The sequence below is a fragment of the Malania oleifera genome, chromosome 10, assembly GCF_029873635.1.
Source record: "Malania oleifera isolate guangnan ecotype guangnan chromosome 10, ASM2987363v1, whole genome shotgun sequence".
Classification (NCBI taxonomy): Eukaryota; Viridiplantae; Streptophyta; class Magnoliopsida; order Santalales; family Ximeniaceae; genus Malania; species Malania oleifera.
Genome location: NC_080426.1, coordinates 2,666,476 through 2,691,085, shown reverse-complemented (window position 1 = coordinate 2,691,085; position 24,610 = coordinate 2,666,476). Strand labels below are relative to the sequence as shown.

General features: G+C 39.2%; 2 protein-coding genes across 3 annotated transcripts; one reads left to right on the top strand and one right to left on the bottom strand.

Moving 5' to 3' along the window:
- The first annotated feature begins 3,999 nt into the window (after positions 1-3,999).
- Positions 4,000-6,294, top strand: LOC131165489 (peptide-N4-(N-acetyl-beta-glucosaminyl)asparagine amidase A). The gene has a single exon (XM_058123351.1). The coding sequence runs from the start codon at positions 4,758-4,760 to the stop codon at positions 6,093-6,095; it is 1,338 nt and encodes a 445-aa protein (XP_057979334.1). The 5' UTR covers positions 4,000-4,757; the 3' UTR covers positions 6,096-6,294.
- Positions 6,295-7,226: 932 nt separating this feature from the next.
- On the bottom strand, positions 7,227-19,471 carry LOC131165487 (probable methyltransferase PMT23). 2 transcript variants are annotated; one of them, XM_058123348.1, is made up of 8 exons: positions 18,795-19,470; positions 17,461-17,610; positions 9,888-10,158; positions 9,679-9,789; positions 9,305-9,476; positions 8,770-9,024; positions 8,005-8,199; positions 7,227-7,742 (listed from the first exon to the last, which is right to left on the bottom strand). In XM_058123348.1, exons 1-8 carry the CDS (start codon positions 19,302-19,304, stop codon positions 7,538-7,540), a joined length of 1,869 nt encoding a protein of 622 aa, XP_057979331.1. In that variant the 5' UTR covers positions 19,305-19,470; the 3' UTR covers positions 7,227-7,537. The 2 variants fall into 2 exon arrangements, with proteins under 2 accessions (XP_057979331.1, XP_057979332.1); XM_058123349.1 differs by lacking the exon at positions 17,461-17,610 and having other exon boundaries at positions 18,795-19,471.
- Positions 19,472-24,610: the final 5,139 nt, after the last annotated feature.

The window sequence follows — 24,610 nt, the reverse complement described above, 5'->3', positions numbered from 1 at the left end:
GCTCTGATACCACCTGTAACGACCCTGACTCGTTACGTGGGCCCGAAGTGCTACTTCAGTGACATCAATGTATCTGATACCTTATTCATCAAATATAAAACACACATATGCATTAGAAATAAAATATAAAATCCTCAAATTACATTACTAGAGTTCTAACTATCTTTATACACAAATATATTCATTTTCACATAATTACATTTCATAAAACTAAATAAAAATAAAATCTCTATTTACACACCACCTACATAATTTTACACCTCTAGCCCGGCTCCTCTTGTAACGACCTCAAAAATTTTAATATAAAATGAAACATAATAAATAGAATAGTCAACCTAAACCCATGGGTAATGGGGACACATGTCAATCACAGCAGAAACCTAAGCAGCAGTAAGTATAAAATCTCAATCATCCAACCATAAAACATAATACCAGAGTTTACTACATCATCAATAAAATACTATATTTATATACAACTTCCAAAACATCAAAATACCCCTAGGATCATACAATAAGAATCTCCTGATCCTAGATCAAAATCTTACCCTTCTAGTGGGGTAAGTCAATAAGCTCAATGGCGACCACGACTCGCCAATCTCTCAAGGTCTCCTGAAAAATTAATTAGGTTCGGGGATAAGACACTTCTCAGTAAGGGAAAATAAACTAAATACAGCTGTGTGGCAACATGAATATATAATGCAGTTATACATATACAATATATTTCATATATCTATAAACATTTGTCATAACATACTGAATCATCATATACTTTCATATTTTTCTAGTAACTCATATCATTCATAAATTGTCTGTTATATCCGATAATACTGAAAACATACTCAGGATGAATAGTTAGCTGATGTCATGTATTACCCCTCATGACAGGTTGTACAGCCCGAAGGCGGGACCTAACAATGGCTGGCCGACCACTGCCGAGTCAAAAATATATGTTAGTACGATGAGCTCGCCACACCCTAGTTTAGACTGCCAGGTGGACGTTCACACTCTATTGAAATCCACATCGACTATCCATCTCCCACCCCCTCGTGGGGTGGTTAGCATCAATCTGATCATAGATATCTAATCTATAAGTTACGGTACCGAACTCCTGAAACTGAACTAAACTAACATCAGAGTTCTGATAACATATAATACATGATATTATAACATTTTTCATAATTTCATAAATACGGTCTCGCGCCGAACATTTCATAATTACAGTTTCGTGCCGAACATTTCATAATTACGGTCTCGTGCCGAACATTTCATAAATACGGCCTCGTGCCGAACATTTCATAAATATCACTCTGAAAATAAATTAATTATCAGGTATTTCAAAATCATCATATACTACATTATTACGTAATTCCTGAAAACATGCTTATTTGTAAAATTGATATAACATAATATTTTTTATGAAAAATAATACTCATGCCACACAATGCTGAATTAAATCATATGTTCCATCTAAAATCATAATTCCTGTATACAGCAGTATTTTCCCAATACATATTTACTCAATAATATTCATACATATTACATGTTTTTCTGAAAATCAATTTGTTAAGAAATAATAGTAATTTACGTGGAAAAATGACTCCTTTAACTTATTCTCTAACCGGACTACTAAGAAAGCCCCTATAAACTCTGGTCTCAAACCCATAGGATTTCTTACTCAATACTCTGAAAATGAAAACTCTCAGTACTAAATTTTAGTATTTTCACGTGTATATCATTTCCTATAACTACCGTAAGACCAAATTTGACTTAAAAAGTCTTACCTTAACTTATGGATCATTTCTAACTTGCTTTCACCAATGATCCGTTCCGACAGATTTGGAGAGAACTTTCTTAGGAGCGTTGTGGTGGTTTCAGATAGCCGAACCGACGGAAATTCGGCCCGAAATCAAAGAAAGAGAGAGAAACCGTAGGGAGAGAGAGAGTGTGAGAGGTTTCCTAATTTTGAAGTTAAAATTTGGATTTTTTTATATTTATAGGACTAGATTTGTCGACGAGCCATGTCATTTCGTCCACGAGTCCTTTAATATTTTCGTCAACGAAACTCACTCCTCATTAACAAAATTCAGACTGCTCAAAACCTCACTCGGTATTTCCTCGTCGAAGAATCTTGCCTTCGTCGACGAGGTCCTCTTATACTCTCGTCGACGAATCCCCTGTATTCATCGACAAGACCTTGGTAATTTCCCTCAGTTATTCCTTCCAAAATGCAATGTCGTCGACGAAGTCGACTTCCTCCTTCTATTACTGCTTCCATTTCCCTTCCTCTTTATTATTTAATTTTCATTATTATTCGGGTTGTCACACCTCTAGCCCGCTAGACCCGATCTCTAGGATTTCTTGAAAAGATAATTTGTAAAGTAGAGGTGAGGCACAGCTCAGTAAGGGAAAGACTAAGTTAATGTCAGTGTGTGGCTAACATGCATTTAGTGTACAGAAAATAACCAATTCACTAAGCAAATAAACACATTTATGAAAACATTCTTATTTACACTCACACACACAATTAGCCGAGGAAAGGGAAGATTACCTGCTCATACAAGTAACTTCTCTCTGCTCTAGTATCATTACTGTTACTAGGACACTTACCTTTTTTAGTAAGCCCTTAAAGTTATCTTATTAATTAACCGTATTCACATAAATTAACATATATGCATATAAGACACTCCCTGTGACAAACACGCCATTTACATTCCCATGGCACGGGTTGTGCGGCCCGAAGGCTGGACTAATGTCCTGGGGGATCCACCCAGACAGTAGTCATCTATACTCTCCGCTAACATACTCCACAGGTACACGCAGCTCCAACTGCTGGTCCAATTTCCCTCACCTAGGGGTGCATTCGCACGTAGGTAAATCGGACAAGGCTACCCTACACTTCTCAACACAGGTGTGGGCGCACACGGCCACATAAAAAATCTATAGCAACGGTACCGTGCTCACAATACACTGGTCCCCAGGGTTCCTAAAGCATATCATGCAATTTAGATAATAAAAATTACTATTTTAAAACATTAATTCACATATATTTCCTATCATTCCAAAATCTTGGCCCCTGGCCACAAAATACAATCCAATATATAACCATCAATTAAAACTTGGCTCTCGGCCGTCAAATAATAATCCTGGCCTTTGGCCAATCAAACAATACCCGACCACTGGCCGTTAGTTCAAACACCTGCATTTCATAAACAATTCCAATATTTTCATAAGCATTTTCAGTATTTCACAAATAATTCAATATTTCAAAATCTCAAATCCAAATATACAATAATCCATATAAATTAAATCATCAGCCACACAATTTTTCACATTTTAATATATTCATATAAACAAACAAGTTTTCCATCGTTCATTTTATTCAAAAATACCATATCATATATCCTAAATTTGTAAAGTCCATTTTGAACGGTTGGTTTTCAAAATAACCTTTAAATTCTAAAATAAATAAATAAATAATTAATTAAATATATTTATATAAACATAACAATTAAATTGATTCAAATTTTATAAAATTACTGACTTAACTTAATCCTATTACCTGATTCCTGAAAAATCCGGCTAACACCAGCCTACGCCCCACGGCGTTCAAAATTCCTAAAATTCTAAAATTCAAATTTTACTATATTATTCGTCACAAACTCTAGAGTAACTTTCCCTAAAATTCTCTTAAGTTCTGAATACCCTAAATAGCCTAAAATATTAAACTTATCCCCGATTTAGGATTGGTATCCCGGAGCTCCGATTCAAAAATTTGCTCCGCCTAGATTGTAGAGAATCTCTCCACGAGTTTCTTGATAATTTCCGTTCATTAATGGGACTTATAGTTTAGAAGAAATTAAGATATATTTGAGATTTGACCTTATTCCAAGAGATATGCCTACACCGCTCTCACGACAGATCCGCTCCAGTAAAAATGTTGATGATGGCGAGCAGAGTCTAACGGTATTTTCAGATTTATGATCACCAAATAACGAAGCCAAGGTGAAGGAGAGTGGGAGAGAGGACATCAGGAGAAGCGGAGCGCCTTTGTTTTGCCATGACATCATTTTTTATTCTTTCATCAGGTTCTACAGTTTTTTTTTTTTTTTTTTAACATTTTCGTATTTTTGCCCATTCCCTTAATATATATGTTTTTTTATTTTATTTTTTAAATATTTCCGTAATCCCACTATATTTATGTTTTTTGTTTTTGTTTTTTAATATTTCCGTAAAAAAACTCGAGACATTCTATCAGTTGGGAAAATCGAGCAAATCCACTCTCGGAAAATGTGCATTTTCCTCCGTCTCCTATTCTTCTTCTTCTTCCTCACGGTCTCTTCTTCGACTCCCAACCTCCCAGTCGTTTCTTCAAATCCTCATTGTCGTCCTCTGTTCTCCACAAATCAACAAAAGAATACTTCGAACTCACCCCACCGTTGCCGTCCGACAGCCTGAAGCCATCGTGCACCGTCCGCGTGCTCCGCCATGACTTCGGCGACACGTATGGATCACCTCCCGTCTTCGTCCCTTACCGCCCGCCGTCCGATTGCCGTGCCCCCTGGTCCTACGTCGTCCTCGAGCTCCACGTCACGTGCCGCGGCGAGCAGTATGACCGAATCGCCGCCGTCTGGCTTGGCGGCGTCGAAATCTTCCGCACTAGCACCGCCGAGCCGACGAAATCTGGGATCCTCTGGAAGGTTCGGAAGGACGTCACCAGGTACTCCTCCCTCCTCGCGCTCTCCAACCTCACTCTCACCATGATGCTTGAAAACGTCGTCAACGACGTCTTCACCGGCGTTTACCGCGTCAAGCTCTCTCTCTTGTACTACGATGACGGAATTAGGGTTCCTTTAACTCTTGCGCAACCAAAGATGAATCGGAAATTAGGCATACTCGATGACGAATCTGTGCTTGAATCTGAGAGATCAGCCAACAATTCACAGAAGAATGGTGCCCTTTCGTTCGATGCACCGGCTGATTTAGTAATACCAATTGCCGATGATGGAGATAAAGGGTTTTGGTTCCGAATACAGAGCGACTCCGACATACATTCGAAGAAAATTCGGATTCCTCCGAACACTCGTCGTGCTGTCCTTGAACTGTGCTTGTCATTCCACGGAGACGACGAGTTTTGGTACTCAAACCCGCCGGATGCATACATTATACTGAATAATTTAAGCACAAGGCGCGGTCACGGAGCTTTCCGGGAAGTTTATGTGGCAATCGACGGGAACTTTGTGGCTTCAGAGATCCCATTTCCGGTTATATTCACAGGGGGAATCAACCCGCTTTTCTGGGAGCCGGCAGTTGCGATAGGTGCCTTCAATCTTCCTTCCTACGATGTCGAATTGACGCCATTTCTAGGGCTTCTGTTGGACGGGAAGCATCATGATTTCCAGCTGGGGGTATCAGAGGCTGTTTCATTTTGGCTTCTCGGTGCAAACTTGCACCTCTGGTTGGATCCACACCTTATGAAAGTAGAAGCAAAATCTGTTGTTTACCAAGCTCCAACTCTATCAGTAGAACGCCAATCGGAATTCAAGATGCTCGATGGATCGTTCGAGATCGAAGGGGAAAGGAAGACGAGGGTTGCAGGGTGGGTGAACTCGGGAGACGGCAACTTGACCACTCACATGTCCCGGAGAATCAAGTTCAAGAGCTCCATAAGTTTCCAGAAGAATGGAACTTCAAAATTGGTGAAACAGAAGATCAAGGTGAAGACAGATGTGAGGGTGTTATCCCATACGGGAGGTTTGATCTCCAGATCATCCGTTAAGAGGAAGTACCCACTCAACATCATCACTTCAACTCTACCAGGAAAAGATAAGGATACTTATCTTATAATGACCAATGTTTCCCATGCGCTGAAAGAAAAATTGCGTACAAGGGGAGATCAGTTAAGCTCGGTGTCGAACAGCCAGGTTTCGGGGGGATGGATGGTGGTCAAGGATCACTCGGTGAGCTCCGGCGCGGCGGACACGCAGCAAGCTTTGAGCCACAGGAAAGGACGTAGCTGCTATTCGCGGACTATTGCAGCAGCCAACGGGAAGGTCCTCACTGACCAATCCTCGGATGCTTGTGAAGCTTCCTGGTAATCTCATTGCGTTGGCATTTTCTCCATTGCAAGAGTCTCTTTAGCGACTGTTCCGACTTTTTGGTTTGCATCTTTATTTTAATGTCATCTCGTGGTGCTGTCTTTGCTCTAGGACTAGTAAAAGAGAAACTAGCAGATGAGCCTGTAAATATATTGCTTGTTTGCACGCTAGTCTCTGTAATAAAAGTAATTCTGAAGCAGCCGCTTGTGTGTTTGCGTGCGTATGTTCATGGTTTTGCCTACTGCTGCCCAGTGTCATTATCTACTATGATCTCCGCAGTTTTTTTCAGTTCTCTGCATTACTGAATAGACTATTTTCATTACCAACCATTCAGAATCCTCAAAAATACTTCCAGGAAGACATGCCAGTCGGTGCATTTTATTCATCGCCTTCCCCTCTTGAGGAGCTCAAGGCTCGACTCCTATGGGGCTCTGTTAGGAGGGGTTGTGTTTAAAGAACTTCATCCTCAAGCCTGTAATTGCTCGACCATATAATATTAGCATGAGAAATTTGGGTAAACCTACAGTAAAATAGCATCTGGCTAACAAATTGGCGTGTGCGAATCATTCATGTGCATTCCATCGAGAAAGCTATTTGAATGTAAGAGTGCCGAAAATTGTGATTTGTGGATGAGTGCAGCTTCTCGGATTTGACGCCTCAGGATCTCTGTTCGGGGGGATGGGGTTGATAGTTCATTCAATTATAATATTAGCATGAGATTTTTAGATTGTTTTATTAAAAAAATAGCCTGAGTTAACACATTAGACCATGAAGCATTCACTCGCATTTCGTTGAGAATGCTATTTTACTGTCTGAAAAAATAAATAAATAAGCATGCAAGCCAAAAATTGTGGATGAAGGGAGCTTTCTTAACTCTGATCGACTTAGTTTGGAGCACCATATTCATGTTCCAACTTCCATGGTGGGTAATTAAACATCCATAATCTCAATACCGAGGCAAGAATATGTGCCTTGTATAAACAAAGAATATCTAGATCTAATTCCAAGCATTCTGATCCTAATTTGGTCCAGACTCCGAAGAGAACAGGTAATTGGTTTGAGGATTGGAAAACTGATTCCTGCTTCTGAAATCCAAACCGATGTGATGTTCATTCTTCAAATTTTTGGGACTGGTATAATCTATAATATATCATAATATATCCATGTGGTCGCCTGAACTATTTATAATCAGTCTCCAAATTCTACCAGTCATACTCAAGAAGAAAAAAGGTTGAAAAAATAAGCTCATCTGAAAACAGAAACTGAACATGATAGTATGATTTTCTACCAAAGATACAACGGCAGAGCCTCCCAAAAAAAAATGGTTCTTTAAACGCCACCACACATCTTCATGCGAAGCAGCTAAGAGCATATGTAATTTTTTCCTTCGTAGACAGAGGTCAAAGTCAAATTGTAAGTTGAAAATTATTGATCATCTCTTCTTATACTTTGTTGTCGCCGTTCACTGGATGCCAAAAACTTTTCTTACCGACAAGAAACTGTTCTTTATAAATGTTTATGGACCAGTGAAGCGAGCGTAAGATCGGACTAAGCTTGTTGATAATCCCCATGCTGTCTTGAACCAAAACCCATCCACCTGGTCTCAAAACACGATCCATCTCCACAGCTACATCTATGATGTCACATCTGAAAAAATTGCAAATTCTCAGATCACCAATAACAGCTAAAATGCCAGTGTCGATTTAGTGACATAATGTCTTAACATCCATGAATCCAGTGATGCCCTTAATATTCTCAGATCACCAATAACAGCTAAAATGCCAGTGTTGATTTAGTGACATAATGACTTAACATGCATGAATCCAGTGATGCCCTTTATATTCCCATTCATCAAAATTTTAAATCTTTCTAATCAGAAAGCACATCTTTAAATGATCATGGGCAATACCTTTGGTTTAAGTCTCTGAAAAGGAAGCTTGCATGTAGAAGATCGTAAGTTCGGGGGTAGGTATTAAAGGACTCGCACCAGTCATGATATAATCCAATTAACCCTCTATCAAAAATGATAGGCAGAGTATCCAGCACATCAATCGGAACCACATTCATTACCCAGAGTGGCAAATCAATGAGAGCAGCTGCAAACCTGTATGATGGCAGAAAATATCAACACAAAATACTCATAGGGCAATCATGAAATCGGTACAAGGAAAATAAGTTGAGGTTAAATTTTGTGTTCTCACATGAACATATTAAAGCATTTGAATTCAAGGAAAAAGGAGAGAGGACCTGCAAGCTAGAATATATTGCTTACCTCCCCCCAGACTACACGTGTGTAGGGGGGGTGCTGGTTGTTAAGGGAACAAAAGCAGGAAGGGAAATAAAGAGGAACTAATATGGCAACGAAATTCATTGGAACCCATTGATTTCAGAATGATTATAACCCAACAGCGTGCATCAGAAAGAAGCTGCTATTGTTCAATCAATTACTGCAATTATATAACTCTTTATGGAGTGTTTCATCCAATACGTAAGTTCCTCATTCATTACTGATCTTGTAATAGGCTATGCATTCTAGGTAGTTGCAAACCCACCATTCTGTAAATTCATTTTTTTTAAACCCTATGAACATATATTAATGATTGGAGATCTTTTTCAGCATACTTAATATTGGAGATAAAGCACAAAAAATGCATTCACAACTTGATAAACTTACCCTCCATAACCAGCATTCATATCCATTACATTTCGGACACTTGACCAGTTTATACCAAGGGCATCCAGATAAACATCTGACACAAGTGAAGACCAGTGTTTCGTGTCCTCGTAAAACATTTCTTCAGCATCTGGTTCAGTTGGCAGGCTAAGAGGCCTACTACTGAGCCTTTTTGGCCAGGGTAAGGGCCAGCTGAATGAGCCAGCCATGCCATCTCCAGGGAGCTGTGAAAGACAACTGCTGAGAGGCACATACCTGTTAACACAAAAATGGACTCCATTAGCAGCATCAACAATATTGTTGCCCTTTTAGTCAACTTTTCTTTGGCTTAAATCATCGAGTGCAAAAGTTTAATGAGGGGGTAAAATGTTAATTTAAAGAAAAAATCTACCCTATTCTCTGCCACAACCTTCAATCTCCCAACACCCCCACCCCCAACCAAATATATATAACAACAAACAGAACAGAAAAAAAACACCAATGATCAGCAGCTACAGTAGAAGATGGCATCTCATATGAAGAAAAGAAAATATACCATGAACTGTTTTTCCTATCATTCTGATCACACAAGGGTGGATTGTTTTCTTTGCGTTCTTTATAGCAGGAAGATGTCACAGGCTTCTGAAATATTACAAGCCCTATTCTGTAAGAATCAACTGCCCTAGCAACCACCTTCCAGCATATAGACTCTGTCAGATTTTGCATAACTGCAAAGGAAGCAATATATATGAATGTGAAGTTAGATTTACTGTACACATTCAGGTCTATAATTCAACTTCTATGTTAAATTTATACGTTTATTATGAAGAATTTTTTTATATATACAATCCAATTACGAAAGCATCTGCAAACAAGCAGACATTGTTTGAAGAAACAGAAGAAAAGAATAACAAGTATCAGCTTACAAACCCTTCCAGACGCTCTTATGTTTTTCATCATGACGATAAACAGGTGTAGCTGACCATAAGAAAAATCCGCCAGGTCTAAGAATCCTGTTGAGCTCTAAAACTGGTTTCCCACCTGCAATTTTCAACCAAAAGCATTATAATAGTCCCAAGACATCCATAATAGAACAACAGAGAGCAATTTTGATAAATTAAATAATAACACAAGGTTACCATCTGCATGCCAGTGAACTCTGCATCGTGCACAGTGAATCAAATCATATGCATTATCTGAAAACGTCAGTCTTTGTGTACCAATGACTGCAAGAGTAGCAGGAATTCCTCGCTCTAAAGCAAACTGAATCTGAGCCTCATGTTCATCTTTGGGGGCAAAGGACATGGTAATAACATTTTTGTCCAGCAAATAACCACCCAAGCTAGCAACACCAGAGCCAACATCTAAAACAACCCTGACATGCTTCCCCCATTTGATAGTTGGCAAAGTCTGCGGAAAGCCATGTTCAATCAAGATCACACCAAATGATATATGAATGGAAGTAATGCACCAGAAAATGTAAATAAGATTTCAGAAGCACCAAACCAATTAAAAAGAGATGGATGAATAAGCACAGGTGAATTTTCATTTAGTTCTAGTTGTTTTTCTCAGTTCCCCATTCTGATAACCAGAGTCAAAAATCTACCCAGAAACCCAAGACGAACCAACAGGCACAATTTCCCCATTTACTACAAATATGTAGAAAGAAAGCAGCCACGCTCCTTATTGATATTCTTAAAATCACAGCGTTACTCATGCAATTGTAACTCATCTACTATGAAAGATATTAGAGATCTACTAAATAACTCATATGAAGTAAAATTCACAGATTTCACAACTATTAGGTGATGACTCTTCACTTACAAAGTGAATTGTTTATTAGCTTCATGAGCAATATAAATTCCATTATCAGTTTGCTAGATTATAAAAAAGAACTTCTATTCTAGGTTTCTATTTAATAGAAATTAATCTAATTTTCATAAATTTTGTCAAAGTTTAAGTTCAGCACAAATTCCATGAAAAAAAAAAATACTAAAACAATAACTGACATCATTTTCTTTGAAAAGTAATAATGGACATCAGATTATCCATTTTATTCCAACAAAATCTCAATTCAATAGTAGCTAGCATGTGCAGGGACATACACAATGCCATGCAACCATTGTCATGCCTGAAATATAAAAGGAATTGGGAGGGAATAAAAGAAATTTAGAAATTGCCTACAGGATACTGAATGGAAACCCCGACACTATGCTGTTCAAGATATTGGCATCAGTTCTGTCTTTTCCCCTATTATATGCAATGCATCAAAATTCATGTCACAGGAACAGTGATACACAGTAACCTTTTAGTGAGATTTGAGTCAGTAATGGCTCAAATAGACTACCAAGCCAGGATATCAATCGAAGTTCACTTGCTAGTGTCATGCTCTACTACCAACATAAATCAACAAGAACTCCTAGTATGCATAAACACCTGTAGAATTAACAGGTCCTAAATTCCCAGTTTCTGTAGAATGGATTTCTTTCCACTTTTTATTCAAACCAGAGCAAATTACATGCATTGATGTAAAAACAATAAGTTGTTCTTTGGGCTACGGCTCCTCCCCTTGACAGGGGACAGAGAACCATCGTCCTCTACACCCCCAGTATGTTGACAGTCGGCAACTTGAAAAATCAAAGGTGACGATTTGAGGGCTTTGCTGCTGGGGTAAATTAACAAAACGCAATCGGAGACAGTTGAAATTGTGTTCTTCTCTCAATATGAGAATCCCATTTGGCCATCCTCAAATCAATCACACGGAAGATATTTCAGTTGTTCTACTCTTGGATCCGGAAAACTTCATCCTTGGAGGAAATGAGTCAAATGACCCCAAGAAGAGGAGCCACAACCTGTTCTTTGACCTAGGGTGTAACGACCTGGAAAATTTAATTAATAAAAATAATAAAAGAAAAGGAAAGGAAAGAGAGAAAGGAAGAAAAAGAGATTTTTAAAAGGAGTGTCAGCAAGGTCTCATCGACGAACCAACTAGTCTCGTCGAAGAACGTTCTTCCTTGGCCGTCGACGGGGACACATGTCTCGTCGACAAGGATTCACCGAAAGGGTTTTGAGATATTCTGAAACTCGTCGACGAACTCATGGTCTTGTCGACGAGTGTTCTTCATGGGATCGTCGACGAATTCACATGTCTCGTCAATGAGTCCCTGCCTATAAATAGCAATTTCTTTCATTTTTCAGCGAGAAAATCACTTTTCTCTCGTTTCTCTCTCTAAAATTCGGCCCTTCTACCTTCTCACAAAAATTCCAGCCCGAATTTAACCCGATTCAACAATCGGAAGCTACCATGAGACTTCTGGAAAAATTCTCTGCAACATAGGCATACCATATTTTTGGTTTGGAGTACTTAGAAACCACTCCAAAACCAGGGTGAGTGAGATATCTTAGGGTTTTATTATTATTTTGAAATATATGGAACCTAAGAAGTACTAAATGTGTATTTTTCTAAGACTTTAATGAGTTGGGAATTTTGAATTACAGGGTCTCGTTTTCTGTTCGATTTAAGCAGGAACTTGAGGAATAGGTAAGAGGAAATACGTTATAACAGTTTTTATTAATTTTAAAACAATTAAATTTGAGTATAAAATTCTATATATTTATGTATAATTTTCTAAACAATGCAGGCATTAAAAATACTGTTTTTGATTATATAATATATTGGAAAAATCCTGTGGCATGAAAACAACATTGATAATTAAATGATTGCGGGTACTGCTTGATTTCGACTGTTGTTTGCTAGTGGGTACTGTTTGAGCTGTAAATTCTGATTAGTTGTGATGTTGTTTGAATGAATAAATACTGTGAATGAGAATGCATTGATGTGTTTACCTGTATTGGATGTGTATTGTTTTATGGTTCATGTAAATTGCGATATAGCGTTGGCAGTGGTATGAGGAGGTCGTTATATCGTACCTGATATAACCGTCATATAACGTTGGCAGTGATATGAGGAGGTCATTATATGGGCGTTTATATTAGGGAGTAAAACATTGGCAGTGGTATAAGGAGTTTGTTTTACCTATTTAGCATGAACAGGATAGTGTGTGTGGGTGTGATTGAGAAGCATGTGTTATAACCTGTTTGGTTGAGAAGGTTATGTAATAACCTGTGTGGTTGATAGTCCTGTGTGGACGTTGTATTCTGTGTGGATATGGACCCTATGTGGGTAAGAATGTGAAACGTGTAAATCCTGTGTGGATTGGTTGTGATATGTGTGTACATGTGGAACTTTGTGAAATGATTAGCGTTGGTTGCGTGTAACTTTAATTACATAAGTACTTATGGTAAAGTCAAACTCTCCACCCGAGGGCTTGCTGAGGAAGGCGAGTGCTCTGGTAATTTTCTGAGTATCAGAGCAGAGGGAAGTCACTTGTATGGGCGAGTGACCTTCCCTATTCTCGGAGACTTTACCTGGATACATGACCCAAGAGTATACTGAGGAAGGTGAGTGCCCTTTTTTAGCACTAGAGCAGAGGGAAATTACTTGTATGGGCGGGTAGACTTCCCTATTCTCGGGAATTATCAGTAAAAATAATTATGTATATGTGACTGCGATTGGGTGACAGAGGAATTGGTAATGATGTGTTTAGAGATGCATTTTCTTAACTGTTATTGATAGTTTAACACAAATGTATGTATACTTTGTAATTATTTATAACACTTCAGCCACACACTGTCGTAACTTATTTCTTCCTTACTGAGAGGTGTCTCACTCCGGTGATTATTTAATCTTTTCAGGTCCTCCAATAATCGAGCTTAGAAAGCTCAGGGGCGAGATTAGTTTTGTGAGCAGTTAAAAGAAAGGATATGTGTACAGTTTTATGTTTAATGTTTTGTCCTAGTTATGTAATATGGTGAATATGATTGTACCTTTTTATGGGTTTGTTATATATGTACATAGAACTCTGGAATTACATTTGAGGTCGTCTAATTTGTTCTGCTGCGTAATTGGTATCGGAGATGTATGATTGGCTTCATAACACCCTAGGCCCCACATGGTGGGTGCAGGGCGTTACAATTGGTATCAGAGTATAACGGTCTTGCAGAGTTTAGCAGGATTAATACCAGAGTATAGGTTTGATTGGATAAGGATAGGAATGGGTAGATTAAGGTACTGACAGGAGTTTGAGTATGTTTCATAGCCTGGAGGCAAAAATCCTTTGACGAACTTTTGTGATTTTCTGAATCAGTCAACGGTTTCAGAAAACCATGGTAAATCCATCGACGGTGATGTTTCCAAGCAGAAAAACTGGAACTCGAAATTTGAATCTGGAGGCTAAGATGATTGCGGATAATTGAATTTCGGATGTTTAATTAAGGATTTGGATATTAAATTATGAACTATTTTATGATCATGTTAGATATATTAAGATATGGAAATTCTAAACTTGCCTTTGTTATATATATATATTCAGGATGGATCCTAGAGGCAAAGGCGTGGATGAAGGAGGAAGCGAGTTGGGAGCTTCCAGCGGGGATGAGATTGACACCTCCCGATTGTTGCAAGGAATAGCTCGACAGGTTAGGGAAGAGATGAGACGAGATCTTGGGGAATCAAGCTATCCACTTGTGAATCGAGGTTGTTCGATTGATCAATTCACCCGCTTGAAACTCTCTGCTTTTGAGGGTGGTACTGACACGATCAAGGCTGAGACTTGGATGCAAGAGATGGAGAAGATAATGGCAGTGTAAAAGTGCACTGAGGAGCAAAAGGTTCCTTTCGCCACCTTTAAGCTGACCGGAGAAGCTGAACGGTGGTGGCATACAATGAAGTTGTTGGAAGAACAGTGAGCGGTACCTATAGCGATGACCTGGGGTCGTTTCAAATAGGTCTTCTACGATTGATATTTTCCCGCCGCCACCAGAAATGCGAAGGCAGAAGAATTTTTCAACCTGACTTAGGGGCGCCTCATTGTTCTGCAGTATGCTGCTAGGTTCCTAGAACTTTCTCGCTTTACACCTTCTATGGTTCCAGATGAATACCAAAAGGCGAGATGCTTTGAAAGGAACTTAAATCAGAGGATTCACAAGCATATGGTGTGTCTGCAGATTCAGGATTTCGCAGAATTAGTGGAAAAAGCCACTGTTGCAAAATCAAGTTTACAAAGAGGTGCAGAGGCACCAGAATGAAAAAGGAGATCTGTGTCTCATCGTCCCCAAGCAAAGGTCAGACAAGGGTCGTGGAGGGGAGACAGAGATACTGCGAGTCAAGGATCGGAAAGGACGCCCCCACTATCCTAAATGCAATCAAAGGCATTGGGGAAAATGTCGAGGTAGAAGTGTGTGTGCTACAATGCGGTAAATATGGTTATATAGCCCGGGAGTGTCGAGAACCGCCAAACAATGCACATGTTCCAAATCAGAATCAGAAGAACAACCCATTGCGGAACAACCCGATACCTCGCAACGGCGGCGCCCCAGCACGTGTTTATATGTTGGGTACACCTGAGAGGAACAATGCTAAAGGCGCAGGTAATATGTCTACGTTAACATGAGTATTAATTTTGTTTGACTTTGTATGATTCGATGTTGCATATGTTAGAATTGATTGAAATGTATGAATGTGGTTAGTTAACTTTTTAGTTGTGAAAAATGGGTGATTGAAGAATTTTGAGGACGAAATTTTTTAAAGGAAGGGAGAATGTAACGACCCGAAAAATTTAATTAATAAAAATAATAAAAGAAAAGAAAAGGAAAGAGAGAAGGGAAGAAAAAGGGATTTTTAAAATGAGTGTTAGCAAGGTCTCGTCGACAAACCAACTGGTCTCATCGACGAACGTTCTTCCTTGACCGTCGACAAGGGCACATGTCCCGTCAACCAGTATTCACCGAAAGGGTTTTGAGATATTCTGAAACTCGTCGACGAACTCACGATCTTGTCGACGAGTGTTCTTCATGGGATCGTTGACGAATCCACGTGTCTCGTCGACGAGTCTTATAAATAGCAATTTCTTTCATTTTTTAGCGAGGAAATCACTTTTCTCTTGTTTCTCTCTCTAAAATTCGGCCCTTCTACCTTCTCACTAAGATTCCGGCCCGGATTTAGTCCGATTCAACAATTGGAAGCTACCATGAGACTCCTGAGAAGATTCTCTACAACATAGGCGAAGCAGATTTTCGGTTTTGAGTACTTGGAAACCACTCCAAAACCAGGGTAAGTGAGATATTTTAGGATAAGGGGAAATACGTTATAACAATTTTTATTAATTTTAAACTGGTTAAATTTGGATATAAAATTTTATATATTTATGTATAATTTTATGAACAGTACAGGCATTGAAAATACTGTTTTTGATTATATAATATATTGGGAAAATTGTGTGGCATGAAAACAACTTTGATAATTAAATGGTTGCGAGTACTGCTTGATTTCAACTATTGTTTCCTAGTGGTTACTGTTTGAGCGGTAAATTCTGATTGATTGTGATGCTGTTTGGATGAATAAATACTGTGAATGAGAATGCATTGATGTGTTTACTTGTATTGGATGTGTATTGTTTTATGGTTCATGAAAATTGCGATATAGCGTTGGCAGTGGTATGAGGAAGTCGTTATATGGGCGTTTATATTAGGAGGTAAAACATTGGCAGTGATATGAGGAGTTTGTTTTACCTATTTCCCATGAACAGGGTGGTGTATGTGGGTGTGATTGAAAAGCATGTGTTGTAACCTGTATGGTTAAGAAGGTTATGTAATAACCTGTATGGTTGATAGTCATATGTGGACCAGTTCTGTGTGGACATTGTATTCTGTGTGGATATGGACCCTGTGTGGGTGAGAATGTAGAATGTGTAAATCCTGTGTAGATTGATTGTGATAAGTGTGTACATGTGGAACTTTGTGAAATGATTAGCGTTAGTTGCATGTAACTTTAAGTGCATAAGTATTTATGGTAAAGTCGAACTCTCCACCCGAGGGCTTGCTAAGAAAGGTGAGTGCTCTGATAATTTTCTATGAGTACCAGAGTAGAGGGAAGTCACTTGTATGGGCAGGTGACCTTCCCTATTCTCGGAGACTTTACCTGGATACATAACCCAAATGCTTACTGAGGAAAGTGAGTGCCCTGATTTTAGCACTAGAGCAGAGAGAAACTACTTGTATGGGCGGGTAGACTTCCCTATTCTCTGGAATTATCAGTAAAAATAATTATGTATGTGTGAGTGTGATTAGGTGACAAAGGAGTTGGTAATGATGTGTTTAGAGATGCATTTTCTCAGTTGTTATTGATAGTTTAACACAAATGTAAGTATACTTTGTAATTATTTATAACACTTCAGTCACACACTGTTGTAACTTATTTCTTCCTTACTGAGAGGTGTCTCACCCCGACGATTATTTAATCTTTTCAGGTCCTCCAAGTGATCGAGCTTAGAAAGCTCCGAGGCGAGATTAGTTTTGTGAGTAGTTAAAAGAACGAATATGTGTACAATTTTATGTTTAATGTTTTGTCCTAGTTATGTAATATGGTGAATATGGTTGTACCTTTTTAAGGGTTTGTTATATATGTACATAGAACTCTGGAATTACATTTGAGGTTGTCTAATTGGTTTTGCGGCATAAATGGTATCAGAGATGTATGCTTGGCTTCATAACACCCTGGACCCCACATGGCGAATGCGGGGCGTTACATAGGGTGCATAACGCTTTAGCTATCAAAAGATAACGGTATGGGAATAAAAGGAATCCATACAATACCTTTTCTATGAAGTTAATGTACTTTGCAACTCCTTCCTTAAATTGAGTACCACCTCCAGGAAAAATTAGATAGTCACCCGACTTACGCACCCAATTTTGATCTTTCTTGTATTCAACAAGCTTTGGGTGAGGAACATTGTCAAACCAAATCTGGAAAAAACACAAAACATCATAAAAGCAACATCAACATTTTCTCACTAGGTAAGTACTCGAGAAATACATCAACATAATAACAAATAACTTCAGCACCCAATTTTTTCCAAAAACAATTCATGAGATTTTGGTTTGAATAACAGATTCAACAAACATCTTTATTCACACGCATGGACAGTAAATTACCAAGTTTGTAGTCAATTGACTCTATTCTTTGAAACATCGTCATATATTACATTAGAAGAAAATCACATGCAATGTTCTACTCCAGATAAACAGCCAAGTCATCCAAATAACTAATCATTCATAAAATGTCAATACTCATCACTACAAGGCAAGGGTGAAGCTACATTTACTTGAAGCACGGCAGATTTCCAAACCTCACCCAACACCCCCCCCCCTCCGAAAAACCTGTTTAAAACACAAAAAATTTAAGATTTAATAAATAAATATATAAATATCAAGTTCCTGCTCTACATTTTATGGTGTTTGTTGAACCCAAAAACTACTACTACAAACCGCTTCATTTGTCATGAATTCATGAGTTGGTCTTTATCCATCCATGTAGGCAAGGAATCAATAGATGGTCGATACTGCACTGCCTCTCTTTTCTCAATTTGCTATATATATGGTTCATTGGAGGCCCGAGAGAGGCAGCCCATCTCCTATCACATACCTCTTCCCACCCCTCTCAAGCATAGATTCTGACACCTCCAACATAGAAGTCCCAAATTCCAACTCCCTTAAGGGAAAAATAGCTATTCAATTAAACTAAACATTCTTATTGTTTTTAACCCCTCAATTAGAAAGTCAGGGCCTCTCTCCTAACTCTGAGTTAGTCATCTAAACATCTTAATATATGCGTACCAATCACCCCATCGGATAAAAGCAAAAAATTCGAGTAGATAGAAAAATGATTTCCTTCTCGTTTTCTAGTCCTTTCCACCTCTTTCACAAAACCATTGATGTGAACACAATATAATTTACTTATAAAGAAGAAGAATACGAAAGAGAAGAAAGAAACAAGATGATTCGCCTTGTTTTAATGCTTAACTTGTCAAAAACTCAAACCATCTTCGATCCAGTTAAAAGATCAAAAAATCAGTCCAGAGAAGTAAAAAGAGAACATGTTACTTAAAAAAACAAGATCAAATCTTACCGAAGGACGAAATCAATCTCACCATATCCCTGCTCTTGGGCCAATGAACCGGAACCCTATATCCGGGGGGAAGAGGAACCAAACACCTTAAACTTTTCTTCGGGCAATGCCGCTCCCTATGCTCCATGTGCCTTCTCGACTTTAATTGCTGTATGGCCTTCATGTTATCGAGGCACGGTATATAGTCCGCCGCCAATGGCCCCTCGCAAATCTGCCAATTCAACTGAACCTCATCACCGGATGCTGTCGTAGCATTCGCAGAAGAAGGCCTATCATCCGCTCGCGAGACAGGGATTGAGATCGGAGGACTCAAAAGTATGGGCGGAGAAGGCGGCGGAGGCGGAGGCGGAGGCGGAGGCGGAGGCGGAGCGACCGACGGCTTGGCTTGGAGATCGGCGGTGCTGATTCTGCTGAAGTAAGAGTATTGATCGTTGGTTAGGACAAAAATGAAGACGACGATGAGCAAGACGAAGACGGACAAGACGATTGGGGATTTTCCCTCCCTCATCAGACTCGGAAGCGAGATCGCCATCGCCTCTAGAGAGAATGCGCCGCAGGCTATTGCGAGGAACAGTACTGGAGTGATCCACAGCCACAGGGCTCAGGAACGGGCGCGGTAATTGGCGGACGGACTGTGGACCCTCGGGAAATAAATGCCTTGTGGGGAAAATGAATTGGCGCCCTAGCGGAGTTGGGGTCTAATTGGCCGTTGGGGTTGGGGTTGGGGGCTGGAGACACCATCATGTGATAGGGAAGGTCATGCGTTTTAGTGCATTAGTTAAGTTATTAAATTTTTCATTAACTAAACAAATTTTTTAATTTATTTATATTCCACTTTGTAAAAAATAATATTTTTATTTTTATAATATATCTAGGTCGTGAAATATTATTATAGTTCAAAGTTTTTTTTTTTTTCCATTTTTTGAGATCTTGTTCTTGGCACAATGATATATTATGTCTAGGTCTATGTGAGAGAAGTAAATATTGATTTTTTGGTGGGAGCTCTAAGAGAGAGAAATTAGTATGACAAGTATCCTTACTGAAAATTTGAGAAGGAATACAATTGTATTAAATTGTAAAGATATTCATAGAAATTAGTAAAAATAATAATATTGTATTTGGGAGTATAAATTTTAGACTTAAATTTGGGTTTAGCTAAATTTTAATATAATTTTATACCATATCTCATCCAAATCTAATACATATGTCTTTCATATTTTTATGTTTTTTTCATTTTTGAATATACATATGTGCTTTCTTTATTGAAAAAAAAATATTCAAAGTTTATCAATGGTGTATAAAATAATAACTAAATGATTATATCTCTGTAGTAATCGGGAAAAAAATAAAATTTAAAATAATAATAATAATAATAAAATAAAATTAATTAATTAAATTAACAAGTAAAATGAATAGTATGATAAGGAACAAATATATATATATATATAAATATTAAAGCATGTATATGTATATATATGTGTGTGTGTGTGTGTGTGTATATATATATATAAAGTATGAAAGCTTCTTCAAGAAGCTTTACTTTAATTAAGGTTTACTATTATATATATAATATATATATATATATATATATATATATATATATAAACTAACACAAGCTTCTTTAAGAAGCTTTGAAAGTCAAATCCAAATTGAATTGGATTTTGGTGGGCGTGAGTGCACTCTCTCTCTTCTCTTTTCACTCTTTCTCTCTCTCTCCTCTCTCTCTCTCTCTCTCTCTCTCTCTCCTACGACTCTCTCTCTCTTCGATTCCGGGCTAGTTTTACGCCGAATCGACAAACCGAAGCCACCACGACGCTCCTAGCGAAGTTCTCTACAAGTCTGCCGAAGCGGATCGTCAGGGAAACGAAGTTGGATTTCATCCCAAATCCAAGGTAAGGCTTTATATTCAATATTTGGATTTTTGACAGTTGAAGAAAGTGATATACGCGTAAAAATACTGAACTGTAATACTGAAAATTTTCAATTCTAGGGTATTGATTGGGAACGTTGGGAATCATCCCTAAGTTGAAGTAAGACTTTTTAAGTCGAATTTAACTTAGTGGTAGTTATAGAAAATATTGTACGTACGAAAATACTAAACTTTAATTCTGCGAGTTTTCTTTTTCAGGATGTTGAGTTGAGAACCTTGTGTGTACGGGGAAGATTTTCTTAGGGGCTTTTCAGGAATCAGGTAAGGGGATAAACTAAGCTAGTTTTGTTTTGAAAAAATGTATGTATATATATATATATAGCATCTGGTTTCAGGAAAAATAAATATATTTATATATATGATTTATATTTGGAAAATACTGTTTAAACGATGATATGTTGAGTACGTAGAAAATTTGTTTAGTGTGGCATGAGTATAAAAATATTGTGAAATATTGTTTTTTTTTAATGGGGACGATATGGATTTCTATGATGGAAAATCGGCGTACAGACTGAGATATTTTTATATGTATATGTGATTTGCCGGCGTATGGGCCGTGCTATGTGGATGAGATTTGCCGGCGTATGGGCCGTGCTATGTGATTTGCCAGCATACGGGCTGTGCTATGTGATTTGCCGGCGTACAGGCCGTGCTATGTGATTTGCCAGCGTACGAGCTGTGCTATGTGATTTGCCGGCGTACGGGCCGTGCTATGTGGTTTGCCAACGTACAGGCTGTGCTATGTGATTTGCCTGCGTACGGGTCATGCTATGTTAAAATGTGTAATACCGGAGTACGGGCCGATGATTTTCATGATACACGTATATATGTGAAATGATATGATTGATGTGAAAATAAATGATATGAGATATTTATGTATCACGGTTTTAGTATATGTATATGATATCAGAACCTGGTTGGCTTGGTCTAGGTTAGCACTTGCACGGTACCGTTGCTATGTGTCCATGGTCCTCGTGATCATGATATCTGTGTTAACCCCGCTGTACGGAGTGGTGTGAGATTGGATGGTCGATGTGGTTATTTTCAAGAAGTGTGCTGTTATCGCCCCTGGTGTACGGACCAGTCTAGGTAAGCCCATCGGACCTACAGACTACTGTTTGACTTGGCAGTGATCGGCCAACCATTGTCAGGTCCCGCCTTCGGGCCACACAACCCAGTCATGTAGGGGTAATACATGACAACAGCCAGCTAACCTACCAGGATTGTTTTTATGTTATTATTATTATGATATGAGATGAGAAATGTTTATGAAAATGCAGTATGTTCTGCCATGTTTTGATATGCATATGTTTTCTCAGATTTGATAAACAGTATTGAATATGTTATGTATGGTATATGTAGAATACAGAATACTCATGTTGCCACATACTGGTATTAGTTTATTTCCCTTACTAAGAGGTGTCTCACCCCTAAATCTTATACATTTTTTAGGAACCCCTAATAGGAGAGCGGGAAAAGCCCCGCTGATCTAGATCAGTTGTTTGCCCTCTTTGGAAGGGTAAGTTTTTTGTAGGGACAGTTAGGTTTTGTGGGGATTGTCCCTAGATTTCAATTTTGAGATGTATATACTGTGAGATAGTAATTGTTGTGACTCTGGTATGTGTTATGCACATTATGATGAGATGTATATGATTTTATACTTTCTGCTGCGTAGGCTTCTGCTGTATGTTTTGTTATATCACTGGTGCCCACGGGGCCAGGTGGATTGTGACCTGCTGAGTTGGAATGTATGATGTGATGATAATTTATTTATATAAAAAGAAAATATATATGTGAAAAAGGAGCAGGTCGTTACAATTGGTATCAGAGCCTAGGTTGCCAGGTTCTGTAGACTTCAGAGTGCAGCAGGAACAATACCAGAGTTTAGGAAATGATTTGAGGTTTTGTTCTACAGTCTAGAGGCAGGACTTCCGTGGTAGTTTCTGTTTTTTTCTTGGGGTGATGATTTCAGGAAAACCATAGTAAGCTATTGTCGGATTGTGTTCCTAGAATGTAGGATTGGGGATTAACAATGAGTTAGAAATGTTGAGATGAGTGGTGAGGATAGGTGGGTAAATTATGAGAATAGGATTACTGAATTGCAACTGCTATTTTCCAGGATGGATCTAGAAGGAAATAGTGCTCATGCAAGTGGCAGTGATGGAGCAGGACCATCAGGTGCAGCTAGGATCGACTCTGATGCGGTATTACGTAGCGTGGCTCAGCAGGTTATGGCTGAGATTGCTAGGAACTCGAGGGAGCAGAGTGGTCCATCTACAGGCCATGGGTGCACTATAGAGAAATTTACAAAGATGAATCCTCCGGCGTTCTCAGGTGGAGTTGATCCTGTAGCCGCTGAGAATTGGATGCAGGAGATTGAGAAAATCTTGGCTGTGCTGCAATGTACTTAGGAACAGAGGGTCCTCTTTGCCACCTATAAATTGACAGGAGAGGCTGAGAGGTGGTGGACTGCAGTGAGACTATTAGAGCAGCAGAGGGTGACTCCAATAGCTATGACATGGGATCGATTTAAAGATCTGTTCTTTGACAGATATTTTCCAGCTACTGTGAGGGAGGCTAAGGTTGAAGAGTTCCTGAGTCTGAAACAGGGACAGCTATCCGTCCAGCAGTATGCAGCATGTTTTATCGAGCTCTCTCGATTCGCCCCATACATTGTTCCTGATGAGGTGAAGAAGGCGAGGCAGTTTGAGAGAGGCTTGAGGCGGAGTATATTTAGGCAGGTGGTGGTGCTGCGGATCCAGGACTTCGCTGAGTTGGTCGACAGGGCGGCCTTGGCAGAGATTGGTGAGCATCTTGATGCGGATGAGCCGGGACAGAGGAAGAGATCTGCATCTACAAGCTACCAGCAGGGTCACAGGCCGGGTCAGTGGAGGAGAGGTAATCATGGTAGAGGGCGAAGACAGGAGACGGGAGGACGTCAGGTGCAGACAGGGCAGGGTCCTCCAGTTTGTTAGACTTTTGGTAGGAGACACTGGGGAGAGTGTCGAGCTGGTGGTGTAGTGTGCTACCGCTGCGGTAGATCGGGACATATAGTGCGAGATTGTCCTACCCCGCCAGATGCAGCTCCGGTGTGCTATCGCTGCGATAGATCGAGGCACATGGTACGAGACTGCCCTACTTCACCAGATGCAGTTCCAGCTCCTAAACCATACCGAGAAAGTTATCAGGCACCACGGGGGGGCTAGCAGAGGAATACGGCTCCAGTTAGGGTGTTTACTCTGACATCGGGTGAGGCTGAGGCGTCAGGTGACGTGGTGACAGGTATGGTCATTATGCTTTCTTTTAAAGTTATTGCATTATTTGATTCAGAAGCTACACACTCATTTGTGTCCTTGGGGTGTATTAAATTATATGAGACTGAAACACAATCATTAGATGTTGAACTGTTGGTATCTACACCGACTAGGTCAGTAGTGAGGTGTGGTAGGGTACTCCGCGACTGCCTAGTAGAGATTCAGGGGAAAACATTATCTGCTGATTTGATAGTGTTAGACAAGCATGGGTTTGACGTTATATTTGGCATGGATTGGCTAGCAGCTAATTTTGCCAGCATAGATTGTCGTGCACGAGAGGTGATATTTAGACCCCCGGGGGAAGCAGAATTCAAGTTTGTAGGGTCGCATGTACAATCCCCGTGTAACGTCCCTCAATTTCTTAACATAAAATATCACATAATAAATAAAATGGTCAACCCGAACCCGTGGGTAGCGGGGACACCTGTCATACACAGCGGAAAACCTAGCAGCAGTACACATAAAATCTCAAACATCCAGTCATAAAATATAATACCAGAGCATTCTATACATCCTCACAAACATCCAAATATTTCTAGGGTCAAACACAAAATAACTCTGACACTATTACAAAATCTTATCCTTCTCACAGGG